The 24,165-nt window shown below is 43.0% G+C and overlaps 1 protein-coding gene across 4 annotated transcripts in view; it reads right to left on the bottom strand.

Annotated features, from left to right (window-relative positions):
- The window catches only part of LOC124266228, a 110,767-nt gene that overhangs the window by 17,327 nt on the left and 69,275 nt on the right, over positions 1-24,165 (bottom strand). For all 4 annotated transcript variants that reach the window (XM_046701042.1, XM_046701043.1, XM_046701041.1 and 1 more), the window contains 2 exons: positions 15,679-15,838; positions 5,437-5,575 (listed from right to left, as the gene is read on the bottom strand). In XM_046701042.1, coding sequence (XP_046556998.1) covers positions 5,437-5,575; positions 15,679-15,838 — 299 coding nt within the window. The remainder of the gene's footprint in view (positions 1-5,436; positions 5,576-15,678; positions 15,839-24,165) is intronic.

Raw genomic sequence — 24,165 nt, 5'->3', positions numbered from 1 at the left:
CGTTGGGCCCAGACGACCAACAGAGAGCACTTGCCAAGATTCTCTTACTGGAGTTTAAGGTCATCCAATGAATCATTCCCGTACATTTTCGGCATTAAGTTTGATGGCTGCAGTCCATCAATGGAGATCTAGTTTCAAAACACCGCGTTTCATCTTAGACTGTGGAGTGTTCAGCAGAGAGTGGTAATTGATTGCCACTATATCTTACAACACACGGACTGTTGACGCTTGATGGTCAGTGTGTTTGGTTTACACCAGATTCATTTACCACGGGGGATTCCTACGAGTTATAACAAAATGTTTTTGTAATGAAAAGTATGATTAGGATGAAGTTGAAGAGCTTACTTCAGCAGGGGCGGATACAGCTTATTAAGAAAGGAGGGGCGCACACTATTGTGAAAAGGAGGGGTGCACATTTCATTTTCACCCGAGTTTCAGTGGTCATTTAATAAACTTTGAGGACAACCTCTTAACCATTCATTATAAACGTGTTCGTTATGGACGTACAAATGTAGTTTACTGTATTTGCTAAATAGGTTCAGTATCACTACGACAGCCAAGGGCAGAATACAGAGGGAAGACTCGTGTTTATTTCAGTCATACTGCAAAAAGACGGCTCTGCTTCAGGTTCCTTGCAACGTAAAGGGCACATGAAGCGGACATTTGTGTAAATCCGACCATTATGCAGCCAAGGATTACTTCGCAGCATCAGGGCGCCACCACCTTCAGCATCCGCAGCCATTACCCATCTGCTAGTTGTTACAGCAATTCTGTACGTCATGGAAAGGAGTCAGCGCCTTGTTACGTGATAATTAACTCTGTCATTGTCAACTGCGACATCTTTCCCGTTCTGGAATATGTCAGTGTTTGAAACGGCCATGTCGTCTGCCGTCAATAATATTCTTCACTTCACAGGGTTTGTCGTCTGCTAAAACATATTTTCCTTCGACTGACAGTAATTCACTGAAAATAACATACATATGCTATATATGTTGGGACGTCTGCTCTGGACAATATGCTCGTCATGCATTGTGGTATTTCAGCCAATCAATTTCCCTCGTTTTCACGTTGTTTTTTCTCTGATGTACGTAGCTTTGAGCACCATGTCCATCCGGTTCATACCATTTGAGCGCAATTTGTGATTATGGTGCATACTGTTTTCGCACTGTTCCCAGGCATTTGGCAAGATTTGTGTCGTCTGCTCCGAGCTATCTTCACGTGTGCATGTTTTCAATGTCGTCTGCTCCGAGCTATCTTCACATGTGCATGTTTTCAATGTCGTCTGCTCCGAGCTACCTTCACGTGTGAATGCTTTCAATGTCGTCTGCTTCGAGTTATCTTCACGTGTGCCCTTTCTCAATGTCGTCTGCTCTGAGCTATCTTCAGGTGTGCATGTTCTCAATGTCGTCTGCTCTTTCCTACAACTGGGAACTTGCCATCAATCTGTTTAATATTTCAGTTGCTTCGTCACTCGGCTATCTGGAGTCGAAGCAGTGGGGTAGCCTAGTGGTTAAAGCGTTCGCTCGTCATGCCGGGTTCGATTCCCCTCCACCACACCCCGCTATATGGGGTAGATTATCCACGCCAATAGACACCTGGGATCTTCTGAGAAGTTCGAAATTCATAAAAAAAACAGTGATTAATTGTGACTTTCTCTAAAAATGGCGAATAACTATTATGAGTTGCTTCCAGCAGAATCTATAACATAGGCGGATCCAGAAGGGGGGTAGCACCCCCCACATCTTTTTGTCCTGAAAGTTTATTAAATGACCATTGAAACTCGGGTGAAAATTAATTGTGCACCCTCCCGTTTCTCAATAGTATGCACCCCCCTTTCTAAAAAAGCTGTATCCTCCCCTGTACAAGCAAACAAAGGACAAGATCATTTCATAACGATAACAAATCTCGGCTAAAAGCAGAGTCTTTTCCGAGTTGCCAGCCCACAAAAAAGACACTGCGATCTGATCCTTGAAGAAACTCTGATTAACCAATTTTTAAGGGGAAAAATGTGGCTTAACACTGATGATGGCACAATGGGCCATTCGTGTTGGTGATAATTGACTGAAGCGTAAGCCGGGAGCGTCAATACTGCCAGCCGTTCATCCAGACGCCAAGGCAAGGTGGATAAATGGGCAAGATTCTCCCGTTTGGGGTTGTAGGAGTAATATCATCGAGAAGGACAAACAGATTGGGCTTCACATACTGAACCTATGCTGAGATCGTACCCAGATTTTCTGGGTGACAAATGAACGATCCAACGGCAAGGCCACCCTACCTACCAGTTAAAATTCTGTGGTTTGAACCGTGATTGCTTGAATAACACGATGTAGAAGGACGACACTGTATGCCATGACTTTCCAAGACGTGTTAATCTGTAAGGACAACACTTTGTCGATCTTAGAACTGACGCATGTTCGTAGGAGGGCCCGTGAAGATCCGGGTTAGAACTGATCTTCAGTAACCCATGCTTGTCGTAAAAGGCGCCCAACGGGATAGGGTGGTCAGGCTCTCTGACTTGGTTGACACATGACATTACACATCCCAATTGCGTAGATCGAGGCTCATGCTGTTGATCACTGGATTGTCTGGTCCAGACTCAATTATTTACAGACCGCCGCCATATGGCTAGAATATTGCGGAGTGCGGCGTAAAACTAAATTCACTCACTCACTCGTAGAAGGATGTGCAAGTGCGGTTTATCCACCATCCACACCACATCGTTCATAAATTATGTGCGAACAGAAAATGGGCTTCCCATTTACCTATCAACAGTTCACATTTGGCATTTGATGTGAAAGGCTTTTCCCTTGTGAAACAAGTGGTATCATCAACCTTTTTATTCAATTGAGTGTAATGGTTTAGTCTGGTACTGCGCAAAGCTCCCACTCTTTCATATATACTGGCAGTTTCGGGGCATACCTCTTAAAAGGTCACATATTAAGACCGCGGGCGCTTTCTGCTCGTCACCGTGATGTACTGCGTCAGATTACCACTTAACACTAGAAAAGGAATTCTAGTTTTGAATTAGTCCAAAACTGTGCGCCTCAAACAGTTATCGATACCGAGCCAGGGACTCAACATATATGTGTGTCAGGTCAATATGCAAACATGATTAATCCTTATCGATCTTTTTCCAGCCTTAGAAGCAAGTCGTGAATATGGCTTCCTCTTCTTGTGGTGTAAGTGCTGCATACGGAAAGCACTCCACAGTTGTCGTCTGTTTGTATGTCAAGCTGCACATGTCCAGAGAATGCAGGGCACGAACCAACCTGCATGCTGCGCTGCACGAGCTCAAGCGGTGTCGTCTGCCAGCTTAGCCGATCAACAAGTAGCACAATTTATGGCTAAAACAAAGACGGCTTTTAGTGTTGGAGTAGGGCACACTGATAAGGCAGTGTCAGCCTTTGCGGAAAAACAGGATCAACTTTATTTGGCACTCGGCACGTTTTTGGATATATCTGTCGCAGAAATGTGGGCCAAAGGAAAGGGACGTTGTATCGAGCCCCTCCATCTTGGTCTGATACAACCATTGCAAAAAACAGGCAGCTGGTTAAGAGGGTAACGCCCTTGTTGTGTTGTTGACAATGAAACTCAAGATATATACGTCGTGATGGAGACATGTTCTACATTGCACACAACCACTAACTGAAATATTTTCAAGAATATCTAGCCCTGAATTGTAACATTCTGATAACTGGATTTTAGGTTACGCGGGAAACAAGCCGACTCCACCCATAGTCTGGCTGAAGCTCACTTTGTCAATACTAGAATTACCAAGTCTAATTTTGTCCTGATGCCAGAATAACGTCAGCCGCATCAATAATATGACGAATTACACGTCAATAACTGTCTCGCTTTTAGCCATCGTTCGGGCGAAACATATCGCCGTACACAAACATAGGCATTGAACTTTCCAATGCGTTCATTGGTTTCCATTTTGGTGAGCTCAACAAAACGATCTTCCAATCGCAGCATGTTCACGTGTTGATTATTTGCTTGTCGGTTATTGTCAGGTTTAATAGTCAGATTCTAAACTTGGATCAACGACCTGGTGCCCAGATCTATTCTGAATCTAATTGCTGGCACAGGTGACAATGTCATCTAAGGCGTGGCAATTCGCTAAGTAGATTAGCCTCCCTCAGGCGAGTGAGAAACCGGATTTGTGCTTTCCTATCGTTGGAATCGGGGATAATACTTCACGTTATCAACCAAAACTTACTTCAACAGAAATATAGCTCGGATGAGATAAATTAATATCTCCTAAGATATCACTGCGGTAAAGATAGAAATAAATGCTTTCCAGTTCATTGTGGCCTCATCGGTACCATGACGTCAGACTCACATGACGTCACTATAATCTCTGCTACTCTGGAGGTTACCTGGGTGCGATTGTACAAAGCCATCTTAACGCTAAAGTGACCGTGACTACCACACCTTAACATAGACTTACGGTAGTCTTAGCGCTAAGGTTTTTTGTACAACGGCACCTTGCCCTTAAAACTCAAGACACTGCTTACAATTTTCAACAAACTGAAAAAGTTCGTAGAAAGATTCCTCATGCTAATTCCAAGGTCAAAGAGATGCAGACTCGTTGATTGAAGTTAAGAAATCATCGGCCAGCTTGGATAATTATAACTCGCCTTAATATAGCTGACCTCGGAAGACTCTCGGGTAGAATTCTCTATACGTACGCCTTGAACCCTACTTAACCTTCACGGTGATAGCTGGATGGTTTTACCAGATAGTCACGATTAAGTTCAATGGATGGGAAACATGTTTAAGACGCTCGTTGATTGCACTAAGCGTCTAAGAGAAGGGGATTATCAGCACCTGTTCATGGGTGATATTCTGCCCGAAGTCGGGATCAAATAGCAAGTGTAATTCCCCAAATTGGAATTGAACATCTCAAGTTCATCTTAATAAAGTTTTAACTGTGTTATGTCTTTGCTGCGGAAACTGATGCTTTGGCAATAGGACCAATAAAGAGGAAGACGTTTTAATGCTTAGTTTTTATTACTGCGCTGTTAAAATTCCTCAGAATTAAGGAAAATAAAACTTATAAACCATTCTGCTTTTGAAACAGATTTTTTCCCAATTTGCCTGTCAGGGGTATTATTTGAATTTCAGTTGAAAATAGAATTTATTATTGCACTGTTAAAATTCCTTATAATTTAGGAAAATAGAAATTAATAAACCGTTCTACGTTTGAAAAAGATATTTTTCCCTATTTGTCTGTCAGGGGTATTCAGTTTCAGTTGAAAATAGTCTTTATTATTGCACTGTTTATATTCCTTACAAATTAGGAAAATAGAGACTTATAAAACATCCGACTTTTGAAAAAGATATTTTTCTATATTTGCCTGTCAGGGGTATTAAGAGAATTTAAATTGGAAATAGTTTTTCTTAATGTAGGTAAATAGTACGTGTGTGTCTTACCGTAGTTCTTGAGATCTATGCAGTTGACGCCCATGTGTTCAGTGAGGATGAACATCAGGCCCAGCAGCACCAGGGGAACGGTCAGTAGAGCCAGGGCCAGAATCCACACCAGGGTCAGGAAGTACACGAACATCAGAAGCTGGGGGTAGAGAACAGTCGATCAGGGAGGGTTACGGCTTGGGTCTTGAGTTAGTGGTCTGGGCTGTATATTGGATGACAACGTCGGACACAGAACAGGTGATGGAGAGTCTGGGATGTATAACGGGTGGAAGCTCAGATAGGCAACAGGTGATGGTGTGTCTGGGATGGATAATGGGGGACAACCTCAAACGGGGAACAGGTGATGGAGAGTCTGGGATGTATAACGGGTGGAAGCTCAGATAGGCAACAGGTGATGGAGAGTCTGGGATGTATAACGGGTGGATGCTCAGATAGGCAACAGGTGATGGAGAGTCTGGGATGTATAACGGGTGGAAGCTCAGATAGGCAACAGGTGATGGAGAGTCTGGGATGTATAACGGGTGGAAGCTCAGATAGGCAACAGGTGATGGAGAGTCTGGGATGTATAACGGGTGGAAGCTCAGATAGGCAACAGGTGATGGAGAGTCTGGGATGTATAACGGGTGGATGCTCAGATAGGCAACAGGTGATGGAGAGTCTGGGATGTATAACGGGTGGAAGCTCAGATAGGCAACAGGTGATGGAGAGTCTGGGATGTATAACGGGTGGAAGCTCAGATAGGCAATAGGTGATGGTGCTAGGGTACGATGGTCTGGGGTGTATTACGGGCAGAACCTCAAGCAGAACAGACGGTCACGATGTGTCTAGAGTGTGTGTCTGCTATTGGTGATTTTGGCTGTATAACGGGGAGCGATCTCAGGCACATAATAGGTGATGGTGCTACCAGGGTACGATGGGTCTGGGACGTATAACGGGCAGAACCTCAGGCATTTTGACTGTATACCGGGGAGCGATCTCAGGCACATAATAGGTGATGGTGCTACCAGGGTACGATGGGTCTGGGACGTATAACGGGCAGAACCTCAGGCAAAACAGATAGGGAACTGGTAGTGATGCGTCCAGGGTACGATGGGTCAGGGTTGTATTACGGGCAGAACGAGTGTCATGAGGTTCCAACAGTGTGTCTAGTATTAGTGATGTTGGGGCGGAACATGGTGAGGTTTGTTGCATTTGAAGGTCATTGATCTGCGCTGTAGTAAAGGTACACAGGACGTGAACAGAACATAATTAACCCAATGCCTGAAACAAGAGGCCAGGGTTTGTCCTGCGGGGGCACGTCTCTATATTACTGGGGGCGGTGGGGTAGCCTAGTGGTTAAAGCGTTTGCTCGTCACGCTGAAGACCCAGGTTCGAATCCCCACATGGATACAATGTGTGAAGCCTATTTCAAGTGTCCCTCGCCGTGATATTGCTGGAATATTGCTAAAAGCGGCGTAAAACCCAACCCACTCTCTGTATATTACTGCGTGGGAAGATTAATACCAGGGTTTGGTCTGAGGGGGTCACGTCTCTACATTACTGTGTGGGGAGATTAATACCAGAGTTTGTTCTGAGGGGGGCACGTCTCTGCAACAATGCGTGGGTAGATTAATTCCAGTGGCGGAGGACGGTATAAGAAAAGGGAGGGTTGAAGTGATTCATGGCATCTCAGGAGAATGTGAGCAGGGAAAGATAGGAAATACCAACGCCATGTAAGAATGAAAAGATCGGAAACACCAGCATCGTGTAAGTATGGATGTACCAGACACGAGAGGAAATATATTGGCAGCACTGTCTGCGTGTGTGAACACTGATGCCCTAATGACTGAGAAGGAATAAGTAAGCCATTGTTCGTGACATGAACTTCGGGCTTTCGTCCTACTCGCCATGATATAACCACATTACTGTTATGATGCGTTCTCACTAACTCACTCACTCACTCACTCATTTGCCTGTCGTTCTACAGTATTTAGTGAGTTTAGTTTTACGCCGCTTTTAGCAATTTTCCAGCAATATCATGGCGGGGGACACCAGAAATGGGCTTCACACATTGTACCCATGTGGTGAATGGAACCCGGGTCTCCACGGTGTGACAAGCGAACGCTTAAACCACTGGGCTACCCTACTGTCCCCATACAACAATAAAATCAGTTTGCAGTTGAATCACCACAGTCCAAATAATGTTTAGATGAAACTACGTTTATTTCCAAGTAAATCGTTACATGTACTGGGGGGTGTCATTGATTTTTGTACATGACATGAAAGGTGGAGGGGGGAGACTTTGTACATAAATATTAGGGGGGTCATTCACATTGTACATGCTTCTCCATCAAAATCATCATCAACCCCCTAGCCACAAATAATTATAAATGGTTCCATATTGTAAACTACGGTTATATCGAACTCACAGGGATCAGTACTTCTAGTTCGGTATAACCGTTGTTCAACTAAAACGTACATGTACACACGTATATAAGCTGCAGGGGCCAGGAAAGCTGATTCGGTTTATCCGTCAGTACGTAATAAGCGAGTTCGTTATAAACGTAGTCTACTGTACTAAATTCATCTGGACATTAATATCCCCGTCGTTCGCAACGAGTCTACAACGAAGCCGTCTGAAAAAAACATTGACATAAAAACACCCTGATTGGCAATTCGATGTGTATTGATACTCCTACTGATACCGACGTAGATTAAAGCTCATGCTTCCAATCTGCAGGCAGGCAGTCATATTCTGTTTTATTCATATTACCAAATCGCGTGTCAAGATCCGCACATGTTTCACTGCATATAACCAGTCTGGAATATCATGCATATTTGTCCAGTTTAATTTTCTTTTACAAAACTTCACAATTAACTCTGCGATGAGTTGTTCTATACTGTCTTGGAATGACGCATCCGTCTAAACTCATACCGTCCAAACCCGATATTTATTGACAGCTTTAGCTCGGCGAGTATTATCCCGACGTCAAAGATCGATACTACTGATTGAGGTACGTGGTTTTCCCAATCGCGAACGCAACCAGTGTCATTTTTGGCTGAAGAAATAACATCAACACCGTAATCTCATAAAAGCATTATCAATTATGGAAATTCATAAAACAGCCTTTGGTGTGTCTCTTAAAAGACGTATTGAGTATGGAGAACTCGATATTACTCTAAAAAGACATTCTTGCTCAATATTGAACCGACGATCTGGTAAAAACTTTCGTAAGACCTTCCTCAAGTGCACGCATGGTTAGAACATCCCACGAGAGCAGCCAGAGACATTGGCAGTGTACATTCTGCGTGAAATTGACAGAGTACGGCTTCAAAGAAACCTGCCCTCTCCTTAAGCATGCTCCAGTGAAAAAAGAGTCTTTTCTATTTACTCTGGAAAGAAAGTAAGAAAGTAGTAGTTTTTTAGATCATTTTGTTTGTGAAACGTAATACAGAAACTATCAGAGTAGGGAAAGTGTTTTCGATATGGGAGAAATTGGACTGAACTGAATACAATATTCATGAATTTCAGAGTTGGTTGCCATAACCACCAGAAGGAAATGGTTGAGATATTCACATACTGAGGGCTATTTCTCTGCCAACCATTGTCTATAGATGAATATACTGCAAGTCCCGAGAGAAAACGGGTGTTTAAGGAAACCAGTTCTTAGGAACCGTTCATAATTTATAGTTAGGGAGTGGGGTGGGGGTGGGGTGTTGATGATGATTTTAAGGGGGTCACCCATTTCGTTCTGGGGAGCTAGGGGTCAGCAATTTTGTACACACTTTCTAGGGCGGGTCAGCAATTTTGTACATAAAAATATGTTTAAATTATCCTTAGAAATTATGGGCAGGGGGTCGGGGTGTCATTGATTTTGTACATGACATGCGGGGTGGGGGGGTGGTTACCAGTTCTAACCACTATCTTCATCGATGGTTATCGTACAAATTAACATTCATATAGCTCAAAACATAACAATATACTTCGAACTTCGATGCATTAAAGCAAGAAAATAGTCCTTTATAAACTAACATTCCCTCTCGTTTCCTGCATGGACCGAGGGGCGGGGGTGGGGGGTGATTTAAGCCTAGTTCTAAAGCGTTCGCTAGTCACGCCCAAGACAGGTACCATTCCCCACATGGACACAATGTGTGAAGACCATTTCTTTGATGTCTCACGCCGTGCTACTGCTGAAATATTGGTAAAAGGGGCGTAATGCTAAACTCACTCACTCACTCATGTATGTATGTGCTATCTATGTTTGTATGTCTTCAGTCTGCCTGTATGTCGTCATCACCTAGATTTGTCTTTTTTCTGCCCCATGTATCGCTGTCTGTATCCGTGCAACCATGTCGGCAAAATGTCGCGTTACTTGTCGAACCTCTCCCACGCCAAAAAACTTCAAACAACGGAATTCTATTTCTCAAGAGGCACAATTGAAGAAGGATTATGTGAAGAACTCTCCGATTGTGAAGCGAATTTATCCGGCAACCACCGGTGACTTTTTAGCCAGCTCTTCTGCCAGAAACCCGAACAGTGCCACACCGAGTTCTTCCGGCAAGCGATATCGATTGGAATGTCAGCTTCGCTAATAAGGTTGACTAAATACCCATGTTTTTATTCAAAAACGCCTCCATCCTCCAAGAAATTCACAGAGAAACGTCAAGGGTTAGAAAACAGCTTTTGTTCATGTGCTGGGCGGTAGATTCGTGCATGTAGTTTTGCAATGGCGGGGCGATGGTTAAAGCATTCAGCCGTCGTCGAAGTCGTGTCTGTCATGTGAATGTCATTCCGGGTGCCACCGCACTGACCGCAGTGAATATTTCTTGAGTGAGTGAGTATGGTTTTACGCCGCTTTTAGCAATATTCCAACAATATCACGGCGGGGGACACCAGAAATGGGCTTCACACAATGTACCCATGTGGGGAATCGAACCCGGATCTTACGCGTGACGAGCGAACGCTTTAACCACTAGGCTACACCACCGCCCCGAATATTTCTTGAACAGTACTAAACATACCACAAAAACTCATTCATATTTTAGCAATCCCCGCTCCAGCACTTGCGTTCAACATGTCTTTCAATAAACTACGTTAAAAGCTTAGCTTTGGAAATTATGAGTGAGTGAGTTGGGTTTAACGCCGACGTGAACGGCATTCCATTTATATCAAAGCATTTCAGTTTAATATGGGAAGAGAGTGCTGCAGGCCCCAGACGTTTAGCCCTTTGGTGAAACCACATCGTGAGAAAGTAAGAACGATAATCGAGTTGAACCGGGATTCGAACCCACGATCGAGGGTTTCGGTGTGAACAAAGGAGGGAAATCTGTATACAGGGAATTGCGGCGCCTCGGACGTCTAGGACACCGGGTGTGATATATAACCGAAAAGTGTTCATTCGTTTACGTAATTTCGGTTGAACCTAAACATATTTTGTAGTTCGGTCAGCTCTACGTGTCCGAAGTTTCTGTTAAAAAGGAGCCAACCTACCGCAGAACAATGACAGCTCAACCTAATCATTACCTGAGTGATTTAGTGAATGACGCATGGTCTTACGCCAGATATATATTCCAGCAACATCACGGCGGCGGACACCAAAAATGGGCTTCACACACAGTACTCATATAGGGGGTATCGAGACCGGGTTTTCAAAGTGGCAGACAGACGCAAGCACCACTAGGCTACCCCACCTAATCATTAAAGGCATGTGTCTGTATTTAGCTAGTACCGTGATGCTTTAACCAGAAAACAAATATCATTATGCCGATCCACCTATACATTGGCAAATGTGATTATGTGACAGAATTTACTTTTTAGACAGTATCCATGTTTTGCCATTCACTGTGACCAACTGATTTCCACATATTACCCTTCTCGTGTAGTAAAATAATTTGATATGCTGTTAAAAAGAAACAAATACGTCACAAATAACTTTAAAGTCGTCACATCGTCTAAGCATTCTGAATCACCAAATGTCCTCATGTAAATACTGACATGTATGTTTTTAATATAATAAGTTGTTCACTGGTCACGAGGGGGCATGGGTTGATGTACCCTCGATGTTTGTTTATATTCCCCTCGCCCTTCGGGCTCAGTGGTCTCTCGGGGGCACACACACACACACTGGTTGGTCTCAGGGAACATACACAAACATCAAGGGTACATCAACCCATGGGCCCCGAGGGACCAGTGAACAACGTATTTATCTTAACACCTTAATGTTAATTTTGAATTGTTTGAAGCATGGGTACAAATCTTTTTGTAGCCATCGCTAGATTTTGCTGACAAGAAAAACAGATTTAGAGTTATCTCCCGTCCATCGATTTGCATTCGCAAAACATCGGTAATTTCCGTAGATCATACGTGTTTCAATGTTATTCGAGATAAAGAATTACTACCGCGAAGTACAAAATGATTTGCCATTGACAGCGGGGTACATTGAAATGTTACTCGCTTGTAAGCGGGATACATTGAAAATAATAGAAGAGCGCTCAGCCAATCAGAACGCGACACTTATGTCTGAGGTAAGATAAATTTTAAGGGCCACTTTGTGAAAACAATTAACATATTATGAAAAATGGATATTGTTAGTGATGTCAGAACAAGAATACAGAGAGTAGATCGTCCTAAATTTCACCAATATTGGAAATCGAACCCGATCACTAGGCATAAATGGAGGCCACCCTATCCACCTGGCCACCCATTCCGCCGTCTCTCTGGCGATTGGATTCCCATTTTTATAATATACTTTATAGTGCCATGTGCCTATTAGCAAATACATTCCAAACAACAGGCCTGTAATAATTCTGAAAGCAAAACAAAAATTGCCAGGGCTAAACACCGACTGGGGTCTACTTAAACACTCGTAAATACGTCATTGATGATATGCGACGATTCAATTAAAGCATCCGATAGGATAATCACATATAAACATGTGTAACAGCTTTGATCAAACATGATACCGGGAATTAAATAAGAATTGATATTTCGCCGTCCGCTCGGCAAGCATGGTTCCATCCCAGCCCATATAAACACCAGACCCCGTACTGACAGTATAGTGATTCCATTATCCATACAGCATAACGCCCTTACATCATAAAGCCGGCGGGGTCTACTTGCTGGCGTGCTGGGGATTGTGAATGGGGGTTGATAGAGACGGGCACTAGGGGGACAATATTCCATCACAGCGTTGAATCAATAGCCGTGGCTATGAATATCTTGAATCTGGGGACTTGCTATATGTTCTGTGTGGTGATGTCGCACTGTTTTAGACGTGGCCGCGAGAACGGATCGCTTGGTGTTGATTGTACGAGCGATCGTCCGTTCCTGGTTGTCAGTAAATACGATTACGCGGGATTGAGAGGGAAAAGCTTTGTTCTTGGTTACTGTACGAGTATTAGTTTACTCGTGTCGAAACAGCAGGAGCTTTGTGTTATGTGAGAGGTTGTGTCAGTTTTTTGTCTAGAACGAAGCTGGGGGATTTTGTCGCCAGTGAACGTGTGGATTATTTTAGCGCATCAGCACGGAAAGGCCGAATGACGTAATCAGATAGCGTTGAACTGTCACAGAGAGCAAGATTGATGGTGTGAAGGCCTTTGATTTCGTATAGGAGGGATGAAAGTTTAGATTGCCATGACAGAGCGAAGATAATTGTATTGTGCTTATTATTTACGCTTGTTGAAGGGTTTTAAAGACGTTGTGTCGGAACAAACCACCCCGACCCCCAGTTCCCCCTTCCAAACAGCCAGTCGGTAAACGAACAGGGGTAGATGAACATTCCACATTCCAATATATTATTCCAGCTATATGACGGCGGTTTGCAAATGATCGCGCCTGGAGCAGTCAATCTAGTGACTGACATCATGAGCATCAATCTACGCAACTGGGATACGATGACATGTGTCAACCAAGTCAGCGAGTCTGACCATCCGATCCCGTTAGTCGCCTCTTACAACAAGCATGGGTCGCTGAAGATTAATTCTAACGCGGATCTCCACGGGTGCTAGATACACCACGTGAAATGGGTCTAATAAGGTCTAACGATATCATTCGTTTATCAGTTGGGCACCAATGACGTCAATTTCAAGGGACATAAGCCATGGTGTGTTTATTGTGGACATTGATCTCTCGGTTGATGTGGAAAATATTAATCGTTAGAACTCAAAAAATGAATTAGTTACTTTTGATATCTGTACTATTTTGGCTATGAAACTACTTGACAAACACTGTTTATGATGAAAAAGTGCAGACAAAAAGGTTAATTTTCGTGTAAACATGCCCTTCAAACCAAAGTTAAATACTGTGAAAACAAGACACATGACAACATGACATGTTGGCGTGTGTAATAAGGGCAACCATTTACTGAATTGGTCAGTGGGCTAGTCTTGTGGTTGAAGTGTTCACTCGTTATGCCAAAACCCCTTAGGGCTACAGACCGCCTCCGTGGTGTAGTGGTTAGAGCGTCCGCCCGGAGTGTGGAAGGTCGCGGGTTCGATCCCCGACCGCGTCATACCAAAAGACGTTAAAATATGGTACTTGTTGGTCCCTGCCTGGCGCTCGCCATTAATGGGTACAACAAGGACTGGTCGGCTTGGAGTCAGCATAATGTGTCTGAGTGGGGTATTCATGCTTCACTACGGCGTGGTATCTCAGTGGGCTAGCACTATAAAACCAGCTTAAGTCTGGGCTAGTACAAGCAGCCGCACATACACATACACACGCATGCACGTCGTCATATGAGCGAAATATTCTCAAGCACGACGTTAAACCCAATTCCACCACCACCACCTTAGGGCTACACTGTGTGAAGCGCAGCCGTGGTATTTCTGGAATATTGCTACTAGCGACCAGAACCATTCTCACTCATTAACTGCTCTATTTATTCACATCATCAAAATAAATGAGCTTAAAATCAGATTTCGGAAGACATTTGACTCAACCCTGACCCCAAACCTTCGTTAATAACACATGCATCCTCGTAAATTTTCAAATATGACACGGTCTAGAAATGTCAACACAGTATAAAGGTTTGTCGACTGCACTAAACTCGAAGTGGAAGGAACACGAGGACTATTGTTCATATGACCTTTCGTGTAAGTATTCAGTGACCCTGACCATTTGCCGAGTTGGGAAAGGTCAAGGTCAATTATATTCCCCGTAGTTTCACGAGCAGGAAGGAATATTTTAAAACCATCATCAAATAAGTATCAGCTTACAGCTTGTCCGTGAACGTACAGGAAAGACCAAGGCCTTATAGCCTATAAATTCAAGGAGCCGGAATTCGGGCTAATTTGTTAATGAATAAAATAAATATTTATAACCCTAAGAATTGCGAAAATGGGATCATGTCCACATAGATTCCAACGTCAGAACCCAACTTGGCAATAAAATTTCGAACATAGCTTTTCTAAAAAACAATTATGCAATGTTAGCTCCTAAAATACTAGCCTAATCATAGTTGAAAGGATCGTTCCAGACAAGCAATTTTAACAGTTTCCGATATTTATGTTCATGTGGCCATAAGGTTGCAATAAACTGGGCAAAGCGTTTTGTTACTCTCCATCAAACAGATTCACACCGGCCACTTATCGATATTCGTTCAAGGAGAAGTATATATTTACATGGTTTAGGGCTGGTTTACAGTCTTTGAAGCAATTTGAGACCAGTTTAACAAATTCCGCCCACGTGCGAAAAATACTTGGCTCTTGTCTACAAGATATCAATAAAACGCATGAAGTCTGCGCATACCAACAGCAGAACCAGTTAACGTACTTTGAAGCATTAAACCTCACACCATCGTTGACAAGCTCGTCACAGCGACATTTCTGGACGTTCAAAAACAATTGCGCGACAAGGAGGCAATGTGCTGAGTTAGTGAGTGAGTGGAGTTTGATGCTGCTTTGGGCAGTGTTTCAGTGAGATCACGATGTCTACTCAAGGAACTAGGCTGCATGCAAAGGCACACTCCGAAGACTATATATCCATTATGTGTATATATATGTATGTTAAGCACGCAAACTTACACATAACAAAATGATATATACTTGTATCTATGTCAGCCGCCACAACTGAAATGTACTGATCGATAGATAAAGAATGAATGATCGATCAATGAACGAATGATTGAATGGATAAACGAACGAACGAGACATTGGACAAATGATGAATGGATGGATGGATAAATGAACGGATGATTGGATGAATTAATTAATGAACGGACGGGCGGACAAATTTACGAACGAACGAATGAAATGAATACTTACAAAGATGTTGAGTCCCCGGGCGCACCTGTTCTTGGCGGAGGAGTTGAAGACCCTTCGGCTCGTGGGGTCAGTGGAGAGATGTCCACACAGGAGAAACAGCGTCCCCAGTACAAACATGGACACCACCACGCCGATCAGCATCAGCTCCACGAACCATAGCCTGTAACAGAGGACGCTAAAGGTCAAACTATAGAAACGTGTATACATGGGTACCCGAGAGTATGACAGAAAGCTGCTATTACCGTGGTAACTTATTTTGAGATATGGTGAAACTATATGGGTCAGATTACTCAGATACACTGATTTTGATAAGGTTTAATTTCATATAATAAAATACCTGAAATATCTAGGTTCAAATATAAATAGTTGCAACTTGGATACCGTCGTGGTATATGGGGAGTAGACATAAACAAACTGATGTTAAAAGATAAACTGGACTAAAATATGAAATAAGGAGGTAATGGTTGTATACATGGGTACCCGGAAGTAGGTATGTTAAAAACCTCTATGGTAAAATTGCATGCAAAGATAAAGGTTGATTTAGTACAGGTAAAACATTACAAGTACATGAGAACAGTGTTAGATGAAAGAATTGAAAAAGGACTTAAAGAATAAGTTGGTTAATTAAAGTTAAAACAGTGTTATAAACAGGGTCCATGAAGGGCACTGCAGGTGAAATGTTAAGCAAGCAATCATGTTTGCAACAGTAGCTGTGTAAAGACTACCTAGAAGGCTTTGAACGAAAGAAAAATTCATTTACACAAACTCAATACAATGCTTGTCAGCCATTACCATTGAACAAATTGAATTTTATTTCAAAGTTCACAGACATGCTCTTGCTCCATCTGTTGATAGAAGACGCCTTCTTTTCATCTATAAACGACGTCAGATATCTCTACAGATATGTTTAATCAAAAGCGATTATCTCTAAAACGAGTATGAGATGTCAACTATCTTGTAAATTATGTCTTGCCTAACATTAGCGTGTCTAAAACGAATGTGAAACATCAAATCAGAGTCATCCTGAGGCAAAAACATAGTAACAGAAGATGAAAATCATAATAAGTCAATGATCTGAAATGAAACAGAACTTCAAGCCGACAATATTGGATCCAACGCAGTTAATCAAAAGGATGAAGTATATAATGAGGCTCCACAGGCAAGCCGTTTGTGATAGATTCAGTTGAGATATGTGTTACAGCATGATCTCTAACTAGTCTTGCTTCAAGGCTGTACTAAAGGCTGAGCCCATGGATGTATAGTAATTCAGTCCTTCGAAGTGGCAAGTCTAGATAAGCGGACAGTACTAATACAATGATTATTAGCTTCAAAATACATTTACTATTTGGTATCTAAGGACCCCAGTCTGTTATTTATTATTTTCAGATATTATCATTTAAAGTATTAATTGTTACCTTAGAAGACTTGTGCAAGTCTAGACCCCTAACGCTGAGATAGATATATGCACGGCCATCATTTCTGGATATAGGCCAATTGGAGAAATCTGATCTGGCCGTCTTTTATCAAGTTTTATTGTAACATGTATATCGCTCAAAGTTATTGATTACATAAAATACAATTATTTTTATTATTAGTTCCAAAATACCTTTAACATTTGGTTCAATTAATATTTGTCTTAACTGATTAAAGAGAACATGTTGAAGTATCTACTTTCCTATTCAAACTGTTAAAATGAGGGCATCTTAAGGTTGTATAACGATCTGTTGAAATGAGCAAGTGTTTTATATGAACATTTACATTTCTTTGAATTAAGACAATCCACGTGATAAAAATGTGTTAAAACGTGGTTCTATTGTTACAAACATACAAAATGTTACCATTCCTGTCGTCACTTGGGGCGGTGGGGTAGCCTAGTGGTTAAAGCGTTCACTCGTCACGCCGAAGAACCGGGTTCGATTCCCTACATGAGTACAGTGTGTGAAGTCCATTTCTAGTGCACGTCGCCGTGATATTGCTGGAATATTGCTAAATGCGGCGTAAAAATAAACTAACTCACTCCCTGTTGATGGCATGGTACTACAACTACCCCAGAGGAACACTCTGGCTTCCTATGGCACTACCATGAAGGAAGGGTGAATGGTGTTTCGGCATTACACACCGGCTGGATCGCTAGCATTGATGAGACAAACCAGTTACCTGTCATCCTTTGAAATGACGTGGGGACAAGGTGACAACCCAACAAGCCAACCCTCGTCACATGCATCCAGAACCCCGGCCACCAAAGCGACCTTAACCTCCCACTACACATTCGTAACTACTCGCTTCTTTCCCGTGACCTACAAGATATGACAGGAATAGTTACGACATTCGTAACTACTCGCCTCTTTCGGTGACCTACAAGAAGACTCGTACCCTTATTGTACGCCATAATTGCCGAGAATCGTGGCAAACCAATCAAATCGCGCGTAGTAAAACGCATTTCGAAGCATGAAAATGGCGGCACCGTTGAAACTTCGCTAAACTATGCAAAGCACAATTTTAACTTTGAGCTAAAGGATCAGAAACTTTAAACACTGAATTTTAGAGAAACATATATTTACAAAGGGAATGACTGTACTGCCGTTTTGCCCACGGAATGTAGGATATTCTGTGAGCCATGTTTGGAAATTCAGAGTTATCTTTCCTTTGTAATAGTACTAGACTATTTTCATCTACATGCCCGTTTGCGCTTAGATAGGGCCCAGTTGTAAACATGGCCACGAGAGGGGTACGAGACGCCAGCCGGCTTGCCGGAATGACTCGAGTAGTTACGAATGTAGCGCACTACACATTCGTCACCACTCGCCCCTTTCCGTAACACCCCGGAATAACACGAGTGGGTCACGAATGCCCACTACAGAGACATCTTCAAGATTCAAATTCATTCCAATTGCTGTGCTGTGCCGAGGGTCAAGGCCACACAACACTCCTTAACAGGTTGCCAGGGTGACGCTCCTCCAAAAGACAAGATTTTTTCAGCAAAACCAATATGCAATTTGCTCAAAGAGAACGAGAATCATGTTTTGATTTCACGAGAGCTTTCTTTTTCTACTTGAAAACCAATTCTCCACAGTGACTTCAGAATTTCCTACATTAACGATTGTCTTGGGCATGTGTTCAAGCTGGCGTTGAACTGTTCTAATGACTATAAAAAAAAATCCGTGGCAATCATCAACACTGACAGTAAAACTAAAGAAATGTCTGCTTCTTTTTGTACCCAGTTGTTTCTTATTCATTTCACAACAAGGTATAGATTTCTGAAATGCTCAACACTCATCTTCCCAAAGACCATCGTAAAACAAAAAAGTTCATTTCTTATTTAAGAAACTAATTAATCATTACATGTTTACACTGTCAACTGAACATCCTGATAACGCGTTTTTCAAATATTAATCTGGATGCCCATTAAACAGGCACGAGAGGCGCTGCTTACGATAAAATGGTCAGTCTGGACTAGATGAAGAGATGACCTTCATGCCGGGTGCACTGCAGACCAGATGTAGGAGATAACGATGCACACACACAAGGTAACTGAGATCGGGAACTATTGTTGAGCCCACAGATGTTTTTTCACTGTGAAAATGAACATACCGCTGTACCATTACAACTGGAAGTGTTCACAGGACGAAGTCAGATTCAACGTAGCTTTAGTTTTTCAGTTATACTAGGCCTGTGTAGGGCTGGAATGTGGAATCCTGGCCATTGACCTTTACGCTTAAAAGAATCTCCGATCAGGGATACTTGATGATAGACCAATGAATTTTGAGAATTTTGGGTTCGAAGATCAGCGGATCCTGGCATGTGTAAATGACATGACTCTGCAAATCTAATTACTGCGTTTGTACGCAAGGGTTGCCCTGAGGTTGTAGTAGTGAGTGAGTTTCAGTTGTTATCAATATTCCATCAATGTCGCGGCGAGGGACACCAGAAATGGGTTTCACACATTGTACGCATGTGATTGAACCTGGGTCTTCTGTGTGACCAGCGACGCTTGAACCACTGGGCTACCCCAAGTAGTAGTAGCAGTAATAGTAGTAGTAGTAACTTTGGATGTCGTTGATCACAAGACGTAGTTGGCGTTGCTGCAGCGGAAGGTGCAGACGACGTTGTAGTAGTTGTAACCATGAGCTTATTAGGATTGGTCGTGAGTTAATGCTGTTTACTGACTGACTGAGTTTTGTTTTACGCCGCTTTTAGCAATATTCCAGCAACATCACGGCGGGGGGACACCAGAAATGGGCTTCACGCATTGTACCCATGTGGGGAATCGAACCCGGGTCTTCGGTGTGACGAGCCAACGCTTTAACCACTAGACTACCCCACCGCCCCTAATGCTGTTTAATGCTGAGGTGTTCAAATCTCTGCAAATAATCGGCCCAGGCCAAATACTGAAAACACGTGCAATACTCGTCGCCATGGAGACACGGTAACACTAACTCAGGTTAATCTCTGATCCTTTACATCATCGAAACTAGACAATGGCTGACATCATGAGCATCAATCTACGCTTTCAGGTACGATGGCGATCAACCAAATCAACCACCTTGATCACCAAATCTCATTAGTCGCCTCAACCAGCAATAGGTGATATTCACTGCGTGTACTGCCGACAGTTTTTCACTGCGGATGAGCTCGTAGACCAATACTGGAATGGGTCCATACGACATGAAAGAAATCATACATAACAGGAGTTGACATCTTCCATTACTACACCATGAAGCAGCTGACGCTCCTGGAATACCTAATAGCAGCAATGCCCGACGTCGCGTTACATAGATGGTTTATTTACCGACGGTGCGCGCCAATCACCATTTTTCGCCGTATGATATTATCGACACAAGAACGTATATACGTACTTAATACGTAGTCATACTACATGCATGTCACATATAATACATAGCCATACTACATGCACGTCGCATATAAGGTGTGCAAGATTTAGATTCTGTTTAGACACATCTTATCGAGAAAAGAGATACGGCCACCCTCTGTTATTTGATCACATCAACCACATGATTGGCTAAATCAGACAGCGAAATATATCATTTTCATATTCCACACAAACTGCTTGACTGTTGCATAATAACGGGTGATGGGCGCTTCCATTAAATGTATTATTGCAGGTATTGTAAGATAAATGGCGTCGATACGTTATTCAATAACACACGTGATAATGCGTTACGCATACCAAAGTGATGTGACCACGTTACCGAATACTTGTTATGCAAGGTAACGACTGCTGGTGGGATATGTATACAATTACGACAGCGTCATGCCAGCGCAATAGGGGGCGGTGTGGTAGCCTAGTGGTTAAAGCGTTCGCTCTTCACGCCGGTACAGTGTAAAACCCAACTCACTCACTAGCGCAATAGCTGAGGTTAACACAAAGCGTAGTGACGGAAGAGCGCTTCTCGTTTCAGGATATTTTATGATTGAACGGTAAGCATTTCGTGACATATGTTTATTTTAATGTGTAGACTCGCCAAGCATTGAAGGAATGAGTGAGTGAGTGAGTTGGGTTTTACGCCGCTTTTAGCAATATTCCAGCAATATCACTGCGGGGGACACCAGATATGGGCTTCACACATTGTACCCATGTGGGTAATCGAACCCAGGCCTTCGTCCTGACGAGCGAACGGTTTAACTACAAGGCTACCCACCAACCCTAAGACAGTTTACATTTATCTAGATCTAGCAAATCGTCACATCTCGCTGTGGCAAAGGTAGGAGGCGAAGGGCAGAGTAACAGTCTAAGGTACAAACGGTGCAGAAGGGTAGGAGAGTGGCACGATAAGTCTATTCCGGGATATTGGCTGAATGACATACTGACATCCCATACCGATAACAACCATACCGATAACAACCAGTAGAATAAATTACAGGCTTTGTAGGTTTTAATACAGGTGCATCACCGTACACATACAACAAGCATGAATAGATGAGTACCTTGCACCGCAATAGTTGATTGATGCTCGCGTGTCTGTCTCATCAACCCAGCAATCGACAAGAGCTATCTGAAGATCACATATTACCAACACGCACGCACGCACGCACGCACGCACGCACGCACGCACACAAACACACACACACCACCCAACGCCCCACACACTACTGGTCTGGTGCAATTCGGAAACTGCGTTTGGCTACTTAAACTCCGCTTTTGGATCAGTGGGTGCAGTTCATTCAATCAATAAAAATAATCCCGTTCAGTATTTGTCAATATCCCAAATCATCAAATGACACCAGTTCAGCTCTAGAGTGATCTGTACACCAAGTTTCATCCAAACAGATTTAACGAGTACTACACGAGCACTACACTCGTAAAATTGTCATGAAAACAAAAAATAAATTCATTTTCCCAAATAATCAAAAGGCACCTCTTCACCACTAGATTAATCTGTACAGCGAGTTGCAATGCGAAATATTTAGAAGTTTAGGACTTCTGCTTCGGAAACCGGAAACGGCTACGGGCGGACGGACACGCTGCTCGTAATATCACTCAGTTTGCAACAAATGCCGGATAAATGTAGAATGGAAAATCCGTGACAACCTTCTTCAAGGAAGTTATTCATAATGACAGGTTGTCAATGACTAGTGTTTGGTTTAACCAATTTACCAACAATTAGATCAATCCTTTGTCTAGTACCGTCTGCCGTGTCAGTCTTTCCGTCAGTACTGAACTAACACAGGCTATAATAGCGTCTGACGTTTTCAGGAAATGCTGGAAATGCCACGCACGTACATCTACATCTGAACGCCATCTGCTCTATGTAAAATCCCCAATGGGGATTCATAGTTGGGATTGGCCCAAATCCTTCATGTTTCCGGAAGAGCTGACTTCAGAGTAGATCGGCTGGTCAAAATGGATGATCCGGTCATCGTAATTAGATCGTTGTAAACGTCATCACTCGGGGCGGTGGGGTAGCCTAGTGGTTAAAGCGTTTGCCCATCACGCCGAAGACCCGGGTTCGATTCCCCACATGGGTACAATGTGTGAAGCCCATTTCTGGTGTCCCCGCCATCATATTGCTGGAATATTGCTAAAAGCGGCGTAAAACCATACTCAATCACTCACGTCATCACTCACAGGTTCTCCTGACTAAATTCAAGGTGGGTGTTTTAGACTATAACTGCGGCGTCAAACAATATTCAGATATTCACTGAAGCGTGCGTAATGGTATGGGTATGTTGATGAACTGGCGATCAATAACGTTAATCGGAGCTTGTTGTGCCTGTTTGAACTGGTATTAACTGCTGGGTACGCTGCCGAATGATGCGAAGACATACACTGATTTACTGCATGTCAATTTTCCACGGCTATACGGTGACCTACTATATCCATTTCAATACCGTGAATTAGAAGAGCTACATTTTTCATCCAGCGAATGGAAATATAATAGAAATGGTTCGCACAGTCTGGAAACTTGACAGTTTGCGGAGAGCCGTTAGCTCATATATATTTCATCTGACATATTCTGCAAAAACGGATCGATGCGTACCTGAAGTGCTGTCGATAGATCCACGCAGTGCAACGCTACGTGCTAAGCGTTTGATAGGATGGTTGCGCGTGTTGTACAACATCAGCTGATACTTACTGAAGAAATTAATTAACATGAATCAGTTGCGCAATGAACAACAGCGGAAACCATGGTATTTGACGAGACAGGAAAACGGATCGATTTCGAACGATTTCCAATTCCGGAAACACCGAGCAACCTTTGTTGGTTTGTTTGTTTGTTTGTTGTGTAACGACGCACTCGGCAATATTCCAACAATGGCGACGGTCTGTAGGTAATCGAGTCGGTCCGAATACATGTAAGCATGGATCTACGCAATTTGGATAAGTTGACGTGCATCAACCAAGCAAGCGCGCCTGACCACCCAATCCCGCTCGTCGCCTCTTACAACAAGCATGAATTACTGAAGATCTCTTCTAACCGGATCTTCACGGGAAAACGACCTAGGGAATCCCTAAAAGCAAAGAGGACGTATGAACGTAAATGAATACTATTTAGTAGTAAACGCTTATAACATCAGATTGTTGTACACCGTGACCTACATCGCTTACTTCCGGTTACATCAGATTGTTGTACACCGTGACCTACATCGCTTACTTCCGGTTACATCAGATTGTTGTACACCGTGACCTACATCGCTTACTTCCGGTTACATCGGACCGTTGTACACCGTGACCTACATCGCTTACTTCCGGTTACATCGGACCGTTGTACACCGTGACCTACATCGCTTACTTCCGGTTACATCAGTTTGTTGTACACCGTGACCTACATCGCATACTTCCGGTTATCCAAGTGTTCTGCGTAACTATACGTTCGGCGTAAGGCTGAAGTCATGGCACAGGAATTATGCTACTCATATACTTTGACACCGATTCTGAACGCAGAACTAACATCATGGAACTCTCCTCACCTATGTAATACAAACTGACAAACGGGTCCACGTCAGCCCAAGTGCTAAGGCTTCTTC

Source organism: Haliotis rubra, unplaced genomic scaffold (assembly GCF_003918875.1).
Source record: "Haliotis rubra isolate DU_JTF1 unplaced genomic scaffold, ASM391887v1 Scf124, whole genome shotgun sequence".
In the NCBI taxonomy this organism is placed as follows: domain Eukaryota; kingdom Metazoa; phylum Mollusca; class Gastropoda; order Lepetellida; family Haliotidae; genus Haliotis; species Haliotis rubra.
Note: the sequence above shows the minus strand (reverse complement) of the source record. Positions and strands in the feature narration are given on the sequence as shown.